Raw genomic sequence first — 12,432 nt, forward strand, 5'->3', positions numbered from 1 at the left:
TGAATAGGAGACGCGCTAAGCCTTTAAATATGTACCATGTAATCATCTGGGAGTTAGGAAGTTGTACCAGTAAGGAGATCATCTTAGACACAACAGCCTTGGGGTGGAGGAGGGGAGAGAACTAAGACCATCTCTTACTTTGAACACAGACATTCAAGAGATTAAAGAGTCAATCAGTTAAGGTAACCATCACAACCACCAAGCCTCCACCCCCTTCAAAATTAAATAAAGCCAGGAACTTCACATGAGTGAAAGAATCACAAATTCCATAATCTTCATTAATCCTTACGTGCATTCATTTGTCAACCAGTCCCATAAGTAATACACTTATGAACACCCTCAAGAAGTAAAAGAGTAAATGCATTTACAGTAACAGGCTCTTCATTTGCTGAGAAACTTCAGATACGATGCAAGACTCAAACAGGGAGTCACTGGTCATCAAGCAGTCCTTAGTGGAATTCAGTGTGACTCCACTTGATAAGATCTAGCCTGCCTAAGGTTAGACAGCCTATGTTTTATAGTTAAGTAATAATGACTGAACCTCGAGGTACACAGGGTATTTCCTGCAGATTAATGACCAGCCAAAGGAGCTGCCGACCTAAAGTGATGCCTTAGGCCAGCAACCCCAGCCAGTCATTAAACCCCAGGAAATGCCCTGAACCTCAATACTGATTTGAGTAAATACAGGAGGAAAAAGTTTAATATCAGCTTTGTACTTACATTGAACATGCATTTCATACTTAGAATGCTCAGGCTTTTGAAGGGAATTCTACAGAAGTTACTAAATAGTTCCCTTAAACTTCTTAATGCTGATGAAAAAAATTTTTACTCTAACATTAGCGAAAGCAAAGAAACTTTTTGTAGTGTTTTAACTGCAAAGGACTTAGCTAAGATACTGTTTGAAAGGCATAGTGATAACATAACCAACATATGGACATATGGACACTCCAATCTATATTTAACTTGGGAGTTACCTAACAAGAGACTCAAGAATAAAAGCATCAGTGTCCAGGTTTATAGAAATGACTGATCTCACTCAGTTAAAATAAAAGACTGTGGCGGAGTGCTGTAATTCTTAGAACAAAACCAAGCCAACGAAAACAAAGGTCCCTCATCTTTTGCGGATCTTAAGTCAGGATTCCATGTGACACTAGAGTCAAAAAATCAGTAGACAGATGCCAGGGGACCAACTGCTTCACTGTTATTTCAAGCAGATAGGTACTTTAATAAACTCTCTTAGGCTTTTAACTCTTAATCAGGTGCTACTTGAAATCACGACATTTTAAGGGTTTTACTTTATCAGAAGAATCTGATCATTTATTTCTGCTTTCAAAGAAAAAGCAAATCCAAAGTCTCCATCCTTCCAACTCCCTAAACCACCTCTGTTTAGAAACTGCGCACTACAAGCACAGAGAGACACACAGCCTCCGGGTCTCCTGTATCTTAGAGAACTCTGGTGTTTATAGTACCCTTTCTCAGTTGGCCTTGAGGCTTGCTGATTAGCCAGTAAGCGTCTGAAAGGGTCAGTTTATCCAGAACTGGAATTTCCACTTTGGAAAAAGCATAGAGGTACCTGACATCTGTGCCCTGAAAGGCCTGCCCTACACCCCCAAACTCAGGGCCAAGCTGTAAAAACCCAGGGGCTACTCCTGTCTGAAAAAGACAGGAGGGTCCCCAAGGACCTCTGCTTTTTGGCTCCTACAGCACAGTATCCAAAAGATGAACTTAGCTTTAAAAGAATATGAATATATTCTTCTAGGAAAAATAGTAAGACAAATATCCAACTGAACCTCTAATCTCAACCCAGAAGTCTAACCACTTAGAATTAAATAATTTTAATGTTCAAACAGCTCCCTTATCTTTGTTAAGGATCCTGAAGCCCAGAGAGGTAAAGTGATTTACCCGAGGTGGCTCAGCTTCTGAGCTAGCTTACTTCAGATTTCTTTCCATTCTAATCTGCTGTTATCTCAACTGTCTATCTTGCCATCACTTAACTGCGCCCTAGGACCAACAGCTCCATGGCGCTAGGAAAGAGCAAAGTTCCAGCGCCCACACAGCCCAGCACATAAAGCATGCTCCAACCGGGAAACTGGTGGCAGTACAGACAGTACCTTTCCAAACCATCAACAAGTGACTTAGCTGATGAAAACGACATCCCAAACGGGTGCTTTACATTCAACTACACGGCACAGTATAAACTGGCACTCACCCACCACTCTCCAAAATCCGCCTCTTACAGGAAGTGGGAATGGCATGTCTGAGTTATAAATAATCATTTATAACTGCTTTTCTACCTTCATAAGTTAGTGTGAATATGTACTAGAGTATTTTAATGGTTGCTTTATGCAAAGGTAGTTTAAGTAACTGCTTCATTTAGAGGCACAGTATTCCTGCACGCTTTGCCGTCTAAAACCCAGACATTCAATGGAGGGTTGAGCCGACCCTTTTGTTCTGTGAACTCTTAAGTTTTCAGCGTTACTGCGCAGCAGGGAGTGTTAGGTAGCTGGCCCTGTCAACAGCCTTTACGGTTAGGTGGAAACTTTCCTGAAAAGCGTCAAGAGAGTTAAGCTTCTAACAGTGAAATCAAATCCGATTCAGCTTATCTGCTACTTTGAAAAACTTCCCCCGCCCCCCACCAACCCAGGCGTGCGTGAGACCAAGTTAGTCTCCAAGTGGTACCAGAGAAACACTTCATGCACAGACTTTGGTTTGGTTACCTGGGTGGGGGAAACAATAGCAGGTGAAACTATTGTGGGAGAATTGCTGCTTCTGTGCCCATTGGCTTCCGGAAGAAGAGGCAGGGGGTCGTGTTTCACCGAAACCACTACCACCGCGTCCACAGGCTCCGAGGGGCGGATACAAAGTCTTTTAGGGGAAGAGGGGCCGCACATCTCCCCCGACCCGAACACCGACTCGTACAGGGCGCGCTTGGGCGCAGCCTCCGATTTCACGTCGGGCCCGACCTGGCTGTCTCTGGGGAGGATATAGGTGTTCCCCAGCGAGGGCGGCTGGGGGCGGTGGTGGTGGGAGGGATGGGTGGGGGGCTGGTGGGAGTGGTGGCGAGCCGCCCCGTTCAGAGCCTCAGCGTAGCAGCCCTGCGGGGCAGGCGAGCCCAGTTTGGTACCGATGCCGGCGATGCTGTTGAGCGTGGCGATGGAGACGGCGCCGATGCAGTGGTTGGTGTAGGTCTTGGAGAGTTTGGCCGCCTTGGAGAGCATCTGCATCCTGGTGCCCAGCAAGTTCTTGCCGATGGCTTTGTTCTCGTACCAAGTCACATCGCCCTCGCTGCAGTGGTCCCGGGGCCGCTGGAAGAACGCCTTGCACAGGGGGTTGCGCTTCGACAAGTACTTTACGAAGCTGGCATAGGGGCAGAACTCGGTGCCCGTCTCGTACATGCGCGGCAAGTTCTCCTCGTCGCTGCTCTCGGCGCGCTTCTTGCTCCACGACGAAGAGCGCGACTTGTGGTAGGGCCCGAGGGACTTGAAGTAGACGAACTTGCGGCCATCCTCGTCCATGGCCAGCCCGAAGGAGTCCTCCTCCAGCTCGCGCTGATTCTCGCGGCCGCGCGTGCAGAAGTACATGCACGTCTCGAACCAGACCTTGTTGAGCAGCCCGAAGGGCGTGTTGGTGCTGAAGACGCTGGAGGTGTAGAGCTTGCGCAGGTCGGCGCGCGTGATGGCTTGCTTCTGCACCACCGGCCCCGCGCCCTGCTCCTCGAGCTTGCGGATGACCGCGGCCAGCGTCAGGTTGGCGCTGCGCAGCTCGGGGTCCTTGGTGAGGTCGAGCGTGCGGCAGTACGGGGGCTCGTTGAGGTAGCGGTTGAGGGAGCTGCGGATGCTGATGAGCGACGACTTGCTGTAGAGCTGGCCGCTCTTGGAGCGGGCCTCGGCGTAGAAGGAGCGCAGCACGCGGCACAGCGCCCCCTTGTCCATGGTCTCGAAGTCCGGGCTTTGCGCCTTCTCGCTCAGGTATTCCCGGAAGATGCGCACGGCGTAGCGGGTGGCCAGCCGGGTGTTCTCGCTCAGCCGGGCCCGCTCGGGGCGCTGCAGCACGTCGGGGTCCAGCTCGGCGCCGGCCCCGGGCGGCCCGCCGCGGGCCCGGGGCGCCAACAGTCGCGGCGGCGCCTCGGGCTCCAGCGCGGCGCTCTGGTCCATATTGATCCTATGGACCGGCTCGGGCTCCAGCTCCTCCCCGGCCGAGTCCTCGGGCTCTAGGGGCTCGTCCCAGTCCAGCCCCATCTCCTCCTCCTCCTCCTCGTCCTCCTCCAGCCCCCCACCTCCGTCCTCCTCCTCCTCGTCCCCCGTTATCTGCACCTCCTGGATCTCGTCCTCCTCCTCGTCTTCCTCCTCCTCCTCGCCCGCGCTGCAGTAGTGCGGGCGGCCGTGGCGGCGGCCGCGGCCCCCCACCCCGCGCTCGCCCTCGCCCCGCTCCCCATTGTTCTCGGCGGCGGCGGCGGCGGCGCTGCCGCCCGCGCTGGTGTTACAGTCCCCGCTGCCAGGCATTCTCGCCATATTGCCGTCTCTCTGCCAGTCCTCGGGCAGGGCGCATGCGCTATATTGGACCGCAGCGCTGAGAGCTTTTGTGTTTAATGACCTTCAGCTACCGGGAGGCAAAGCCGGGCTCTTAAAGGAGCCGCGCGCCAATTGTCAGTTCGGAGCGCGGCTCCGGAGGGGCAGCGGCGCGCGGGGGATGGAGGGGTAGGGAGGCGGGGGTACGTTAGACAGGCAGCGCGTAAGGACCGAGGCTGGCTGGACCCTCTTCCTCCCCCACCCCTCTCCCCACTCCGAAGAAAACTTTGAAGGCGGGGGGAGGAAGGGGAGGGAGAGCTGTCGATGGGGGTGAAACACTCCCAACTTACCCTCTGGCTGAGTGGCGCGCGGGCCCGGGCGGGAGCGAGGGAGGGCCGGCTGAGAGGGCGGGGCGGTCTCGCTTCTCTAAGTAATGCCCGAGGAGCAGTGCCCCTTCCACCGCCCCCTCATTGCCCCCCGGAGCCGGGGGTTCGGGGAGGCGGCTGCACCGGGCGGGCCGCGGATGCTGCTTCGAGAAGCCCGTGTCTGGGGCCGCCCGGAACGGAGCGGAGCAGGCAGGTTAATGAGCAGGGTGGAGGAGGCACGGCGAGGCCCCGCACCCTCTCTGCGCCCGCGGCCAGGGCGCAGCGGGCGAGGCTTGGGAGCGGGATGGGGCTGGCGGCAGCGGCGGCTCCCCCACCTACTGGCTGGGGGCGAGGCGCGGGGGCCTGGGGCCAGCCGCAAGGCTCCCAGCTCTCTTTCCGACTATTGCAAAGGAGCGAAACACGCCCCACGTCAGCCTCATCCCTTTCGACTTTTCCAACAGCCACTTTTAAGCTGTCATTAAAGACCTGGGGCGCTCCCCGTAGGTCTGGGGCAAGTCCGCGCCGGTCCAGCCAGCCTGGGGAAGGAGCAAAGGCAGAAAGACTGGGAGGGGCGGGTGGGAGGGGACACGCGGGGGAGAGGCGCTCGAGACCCCAGGGACCCCTCCCCACCCGCCCAGGCCACCGCCCTCCTGCCTCGAAGCAAACTAACATAGCTCCCGACGGCGAGGCGCTCCACCTGGTCGGAGCGGGCATCGCCAGTCCCTAAGACCCTTGGGGCCGGTGGGCGGGAAAAAAGTGAACTTGGGTCTCGGCCGCCCCCGCCGCCGCCACGATTCCGGCAATTCGGATCCTGGGCGCGCTCTGGTTCCAAGTTTGCCAACCGCCATTCGTTCGCCCTCGGGGCTGTGCTGCCTTCGGCGCGCGGGGGCGGGCACCTCCGAAACTGGAAAGGCAGCCAGAGAGCTCGCCGGGTCCCGCTTTCCCATCGGAGACACTGTCCCATTTCCAGCCAAACGCCCGCCCACGGAGCGCCCAGGCTCCGGGCACGTCCTTGTCACCGCCTCCAGGACTCCAGGACTCCAGGCCCGGGGGCAGCGCCCCCAGACCCACCAAGACCTCGGCTCATTTCTTTGGAGGCACAGCCGCGGCCGCCATCTCCGGATTTTGGAATGCCTTCTAACTTGCTCCTCCTCGGGGAGCCCGAGTGTGTCCCCCTAGCACGCTGGTCAACTCCGAGTCCCAGGCCGGCCCGCGGGTGAGGCTGCCTTTGCAGCCCTTCAAGTGCGTCCTCGGATCTCAGTCCGAATTCTCAGCACTTGGGCTGCGACGGTCTACTCAATTGCTAGTCCCCTGCGACAACCGCCCCCCCCCCTCCCCCCCCCCACACACACACCAGGCCCTCTGTCTTGCTTTCAGGGCAGTTTATAATCTTGCGCATCAAAAGTAACCCATGAGGCAATTTGTAATTAAAAAAAAAAAAGAAGAAGAAAAGAGGAAGGAAGGAAGACGGTCTCTGGACCGCATGGGCGTCTAAAGTGGGAGTTGACAGTGTCTCCCCAGCGACCAGTCTCGCCCTCCGCGCGCCTCCTAGGCCCTGGACGCCGCCGCTGAGCTTGGGGGAAACCGCGCCAGGTGTGAACAAGTTAGAGCAAGTCACTGCCTCGCGGGCCCCCTCCTGCTCCTCGGGGAAACACACACACACATACACACACCCCACTCTCCCGTTTCTCGGTGAAACACACACACCACACTCTCATCAGTCCTCCTCTCTGCAGGGAACTGTCTGGGGAGTGGGGGAGGGCTGGGATCCGGAGGTAGCACTCCTCGGGAATCTTTTCCGAGGTGCGGCCCGCTGTGTCCAAACGCCACTGTGCTGGAGATGTATAGAAATGAGCTCTAGGCAGTAGGCTGCGAAGCTAGTCGCACCCGCGGTCCCGCGCACACGACCTGGCACACATCAGCCGCACCGGCTACTTCCGGAAGGCTGGCCCTTTGTCCCGGGATGCTCCCAGGTTTGGGGGCCTCCTGAGCCCTCCGGCCCGGCATGTAAGCCCTGCGGAGAATTCAGGTGGGCGCCCGGCAAGTTCCCCGCCAGGGGCTGCTCCCCGCCCGGCGGCCCTCACCGCGGATTCAGTGAGCCCAGGGGCCGCGTTGGCTCGGGGCTGCGCTCCGTGCTCGGCCCGGGGACTCGGACCACACTCCAGAGGCGGAGCAGCTTCCCAAGGTCTCCCCACTTCTGCGGGCGGCAGGGGTGCCCCCGACTCCCTCCGCCCCGGCTCCCCTCCCAGCTGGGCGAGCTGCTTTGAATTGCTCGCAATTTGCCGAAGGCGGTGTGCTTGGTTGGACGCTCCGGGAAACAAAGCAACCAAAAACAGCTCCCAGTTGACGTCAACTTATTTCCAGAAAAGAAAATAGTTTTGTGCTCCCAGGACAAAATCGCCCCCAGGGCAGGTCTCTACTGGCAAAAGCCAGGAGGCGGGAGTGGGGAAGAGCAGAACCAAAAAAAAAAAAAAAACCCAAGTGCAAATAACTTTTTAACGGAGTTGGGAAAACAGCAGCTTTTGAGGCTGCCTGGATATTTTGCAAACAACGGTCAGGACCCCCGCTAATATTAGATACGAAAAAACGCACCTCGGAAAGTACGCGTTGGCCTGATTAGCGGGCGACCGGGAATCGGCTTCGTGGCATCGGCTCCTGAAACGCTACCAAAATTCTTTGCCCGTAATGATACTTCATCAAATATTGGTAAAGACCTCTTCAGGATAATACTTAAGAGTATTTACCAGGAAGAGCACTCAGGAAAACCAAGCAGTTATAAACCTGTTCACCAACGACACCCTCCCCCGCCCATCCCAAACACATACACACCGACACCTTCCCCAAATGTTGCTTGATTTTTAAAACCCAATAACACAGAATTACAGCTGAGTTCATAAAGAAGTTCAATTCTAGCTTTAATAAGTGATTCCTTAAAAACATCCTGTGGTTCACACACGCTCAATTCCAAATTGAGAGGATCAAAAGACCTTTCTTATTATTTTGGTAGCGAAGCAATATTGGTTATCTTCTGCCTATGAGCCCAGCATCCCTTCCTCCACTTTGATTTTGCCCTACCATGAAGTCCCTTTAGCTCACCACTTGAAACTGACAGCTGCCTCTCCTTCCTTGTAAAGATGGTTATTTCTTGTGCAGGATAGCTTCTGCACATAGAAAACATACAGCTTCTTCATATAAAAGACAATTCCAGCACTGTATAGAGCATTTATTGCAATTATTTAACAGTCAGCTACCCTAAGAGGTTTACAACTTCAACAAGATACTCATACTCATCACCATTTTCTGTCTCTTCATTGTCATTATAAAGTATCACATATATATTTGTGCTTCTCCATTTCTTAGATTACTTGAAAGTAGTGGCATGGTTGTTTTGGAAGGAAAAATTCCAAATGTTTTCTCTTCATTTTCTAACCCACCTACTTACTCCCATTCAGTCCATACTTTGTGAGTTTGTGCCATAAAGAAACATATTCAACTCTGATTACGGTCTTCTGACCTTATCTGTTATATAATAATGTAGTTGCTTTTTATATGTTTCCTCTCCTACGTCAATATACCTCTGTCATTTAGGCTGGTGCTCGGGATACAGCACTCCAGTTGTTCACCGTGAATGAATGAATAGGATATATGTTTAGTTAGCCGTTAAGGAATAAACATTTTGGGGAAACATCTGAAATATCATGAGTCTGAATTTCTATACTAAAAAATTTTTGTAGGATGAAAAGTAACTATACGACAACATTACTGTTTGCAGTAATATTTACAAGTTAAAGTGAACGTAATGACTGCTTCGGTTTAATATTCCCTTGAAATTGATTCCCGCTCTAGTGGACCACATTATAGGAAGTTATTGCAAGAGTAAGGGACTGGGGAATGCAGGTAGCTATTTGTCAAGAGACATGAGCTGGGGAAGATTTAAGTGGATAAATTCAAGAAATGTTGTGTGTTCTTGAGGGCGGAGGTCATAAAAAGAAATCAGTTCATCATTGATTGGAAAGATTGAAGGCAGGAGAAGAAGGGGACAACAGAGGATGAGATGGTTGGATGGCATCACCGACTCGATGGACTTGAATTTGAGCAAGCTCCCGGAGTTGGTGATGGACAGGGAAGCCCGGCGTGCTACAGGCCATAGGGTTGCAAAGAGTTGGTGACTACCTAGAGACTGAACTGAACAGCAATTTTTTATTTCATCACTGTTTTTAGTTTCTCCTTTTAAAGTCATGCTTTCTTGATTTGATTACTAATAAAAGATTTATAAAGCAGTCTGGAGGTTAAATGTGAATTCAAATCAAAACTATTTTGACATATCTTTGTTTCAGAGTTTTACTACTAAATTCTGCTGAATTTAATTGAAAATCATCTTGAGTAATGTTTTTTCTAACTCAGATGAAAATAGAATCCATGTAATCTAACTCTATGATGTGGAAGAAAACTCTGTAAAAGCAGAAACTGTGTCCTTTATCACCTCATCTCTGGTTCATTTCCAGTACAGTTCCTTAGTGTATTTTAGCAGAGTGGCTGGTACATAGTAGACACTCAATAAACATACAAATATTTATGTGTGGGGTGAGAGCTAACCACCACAAAAGTTCACAGAGCAGTTCAATTGCTAAGCCATGTCTGATTCTTTGCGATCCCATAGACTACAGCACACCAGGCTTCTCTGTCCTTCACCATCTCCAACGGTTTGCTCAAACTCATGTCCATTGAGTCAGTGATGCCATCCAACCATCTCATTCTCTGCTGTCCCCTTCTCCTCCTGCCCTCAATCTTTCCCAGCATCAGGGTCATTTCTGATGAGTCAGCTCTTCACATCAGGTGGCCAAAGTATTGGAACTTCATCATCAGTCCTTCCAATGAATATTCAGGGTTGATTTCCTTTAGGATTGTCTGGTTTGATCTCCTTGCTGTCCAAGGGACTCTCAAAAGTCTTCTCCAGCACCACAGTTCGAAAGCATCAGTTCTTTGGTGCTGAGCCTTCTTAATGGTCCAACTCTCACATCTGTACATGACTACTGGAAAAACCATAGCTTTGATTATACAGACCATTGTCAGCAAAGTGATTCGTTTTGAAATGAAAACATTCAACTGTTAGCTCTTAATTACTAAGACTCTAGTATTTCCAGGCTTGAATATAAACAAGAAAACTAGGGCCAGAAGGGCTCCCAAAGATTAAGCCACTTGCCCAAGCTCTCGGAGATCTCTGTAGGTCAGGAAACTTTGGCTCTGTAGCCCAATCTTAAGTGGCTTGCCACAATCAGCTTCTAGGAACCAAAGAATGAAAATAAAAAATAAAAATCTTCAGGGGAACAATTCCCTATCACTAAAATACTTCTCTGTATCATCCGATTTGGGAATCTTGGAGAGTTAGAATAGGACTACCCCAAGACCTCGGACTGTGAGCACAGCAGAAATAGCCTAAGAAGCTGTCACCTTTATCACTTGGCACCTAAAATACTGGGATGATTTTCCAGGGCTGTTGTAAGTAGAGACCCATTTGTGTCTTAGAAGAAATGAAGATTTTACAGACAAAAGGAATGCCCACAAACCCAATCAGACCAGAATTAGGTGTTTTCTGTTGAAATCCTAGGTTGTCCTGCATTACTCTCTAGGGAGTAAGAAGGATTTTACCTATTTTTATCTTTGATGTTTTGTCAAAAAAAAAAAAAAAAAAAATAGGTCAGAGTGAACTTACCACAGTGATTCACAGGAGTAGAATTTTTCGTTTCTAATTGCCACCTGGTAACTATAATTCTTGATCTTTGTACCTAATAATCACCTACCAGTCTCCTAGGCTGTTTGTAAAACAAATAATATCTTAAAGGAATGTAGTTTTCCATAAGAGAATTATGTTTTTGTAGAGCCTAAGAGAGTGCTATTTCTCTTTGTTATAAGATTCTGATAATGAAACTCCTCTTGGCTAATAATGAAGTCAAATGTAAAGGCTGTCAAAGTCAAACATAAAATTAATAATGATAGTAATTTCTCTTCTAGTCATTTATATTTAAAGAGCTTGTAGGATTGAAGTGGATGTTAGTCCTATTATTAAATAACATTTATTTCAATACCATTACAATACTAATTAAAGTGGAAAAGGAGATTCAGATATGTGTTAATGTCACATAACTAATATATATATCTTACATGTGCTAAGTCACTTCAGTTGGGTTGCACTCTTTGTGACCCCATGGACTGTAGCCTGCCAGGCTCCTCTGTCTATGGGATTCTCCAGGCAAGAATACTGAAGTGGATTGCCATGCCCTCCTCCATATCTTACATAATGGAAGAGTTATTACAGTTGTCTTAGATGATAAAATATTCATGAAACTATTAGCTATATGCCAAAAAAGTAACTTATTAGTAAAAGCAAAACAAAACAAACAAAAATGTCATCACTTTATCCCCAAATGTTGGTATGAAAATGTTATTCTCATATATTTTATTGTCAATATCAATTAAGATAGCCTTTTAAGAAAGCAAGTAGGCAACCTCTCAAAAGCCACAAAAATGTTCATATTATATGACCCAGAAATTGCTTCCAGAAATTCATTTTCATAAGAAATATCTAATTGTATTTATGTTTTGCTAAAGTTTGGTTTATTTCATCTGAACCATTTGGACAAATGAGTTTTGCAAGATATGTCATCAAGTGTGCTCTGGAACTACATTTCATTGTGTCTTGGACACTTGACCTTTGTTTACAGACATTTAGAGAATATTAGTTGAATGAAAGAAGGAAGAAGTTCAGTTAGGCTAGAATCCTGTCTTCTCATGTTCTACAGCAATGCCAAGTACCCTTTGACAAATATCAGTAATTTGTCAGAAGGTGAAGATAAAGTATATGAACTAAAAGGGCAAAGCAAGATACATTTTAAAGCTGGTATTGCAATATCTTCAGGACTTGGAGAAAGTTTAAGGACCAGATTTTGAAGCTCTTGATAGCCTAGTCGAGGTATGTGGTGGCAATTCACAGGACGTGCAGAGGAGTAGGTATGTGCCTGCCCCGTGGCTGTTTCTAAATGAACTAAAAAAGAAAGAAAAAAAAATCCCCTTTTAAATACCCAGAAGCACTAACCCACATTTTGAACTAATTGACTTACTTTTTCTTAGGAAAGCTTAATTTAACTGTTAGGGGCACATGGGTTTATCTGAATATTTAAAGAAGCCCTGGGATGGGCTTGTTCTATTTCTTTAATTTGTTGCTGGAGATCCAGGCTTTTGCACTTGATGAAGAAGACTGCTTTGGAGAGGGGCAGGAAAGCTGGAAGCAGTGTGACCTAACTCCTCTATTTTGGGATCTAAGTTTGTAGAGCCAGGGCACCGGGAGATACCAGTACAGGACTCACCATTCTACGTGTTCCTACAGTCTGTGGTTAGATTAGGGTACCCCAGGGGTTACACGTTGTTGCTACTCCAAATAAAAACAGGCTCCTCTAAAAACAGATGGCATCTGTTTGTTTCGCTATCTTTTCAGCTCATTTTTACTTTAAAGTAAAAAACAGCAACAAAGCAAAACTGGTTTATCATTCTTTTCTGATTAT

At 49.1% G+C, this 12,432-nt stretch overlaps 1 protein-coding gene across 4 annotated transcripts in view; it reads right to left on the reverse strand.

The window, feature by feature from the left end:
- KCTD1 (potassium channel tetramerization domain containing 1) overlaps window positions 1-12,432 on the reverse strand; it is a 212,989-nt gene that overhangs the window by 99,076 nt on the left and 101,481 nt on the right. The window contains exon 1 of one of the 4 annotated variants that reach the window (XM_025273598.3): window positions 4,859-5,080. The exons of 1 other annotated variant lie outside the window; for it this stretch is intronic. Coding sequence is in view for 2 of the 3 variants with exons in the window: in XM_025273596.3 (XP_025129381.2) it covers window positions 2,718-4,511 (1,794 nt within the window). In the remaining variant the exon portion in view is untranslated. Of the gene's footprint in view, window positions 1-2,717; window positions 4,833-4,858; window positions 5,081-12,432 lie in introns of those variants that run through there. 2 more of the 4 variants (XM_025273596.3, XM_044934736.2) reach the window with 2 other exon arrangements.

Source organism: Bubalus bubalis, chromosome 22 (assembly GCF_019923935.1).
Source record: "Bubalus bubalis isolate 160015118507 breed Murrah chromosome 22, NDDB_SH_1, whole genome shotgun sequence".
NCBI lineage: Eukaryota > Metazoa > Chordata > Mammalia > Artiodactyla > Bovidae > Bubalus > Bubalus bubalis.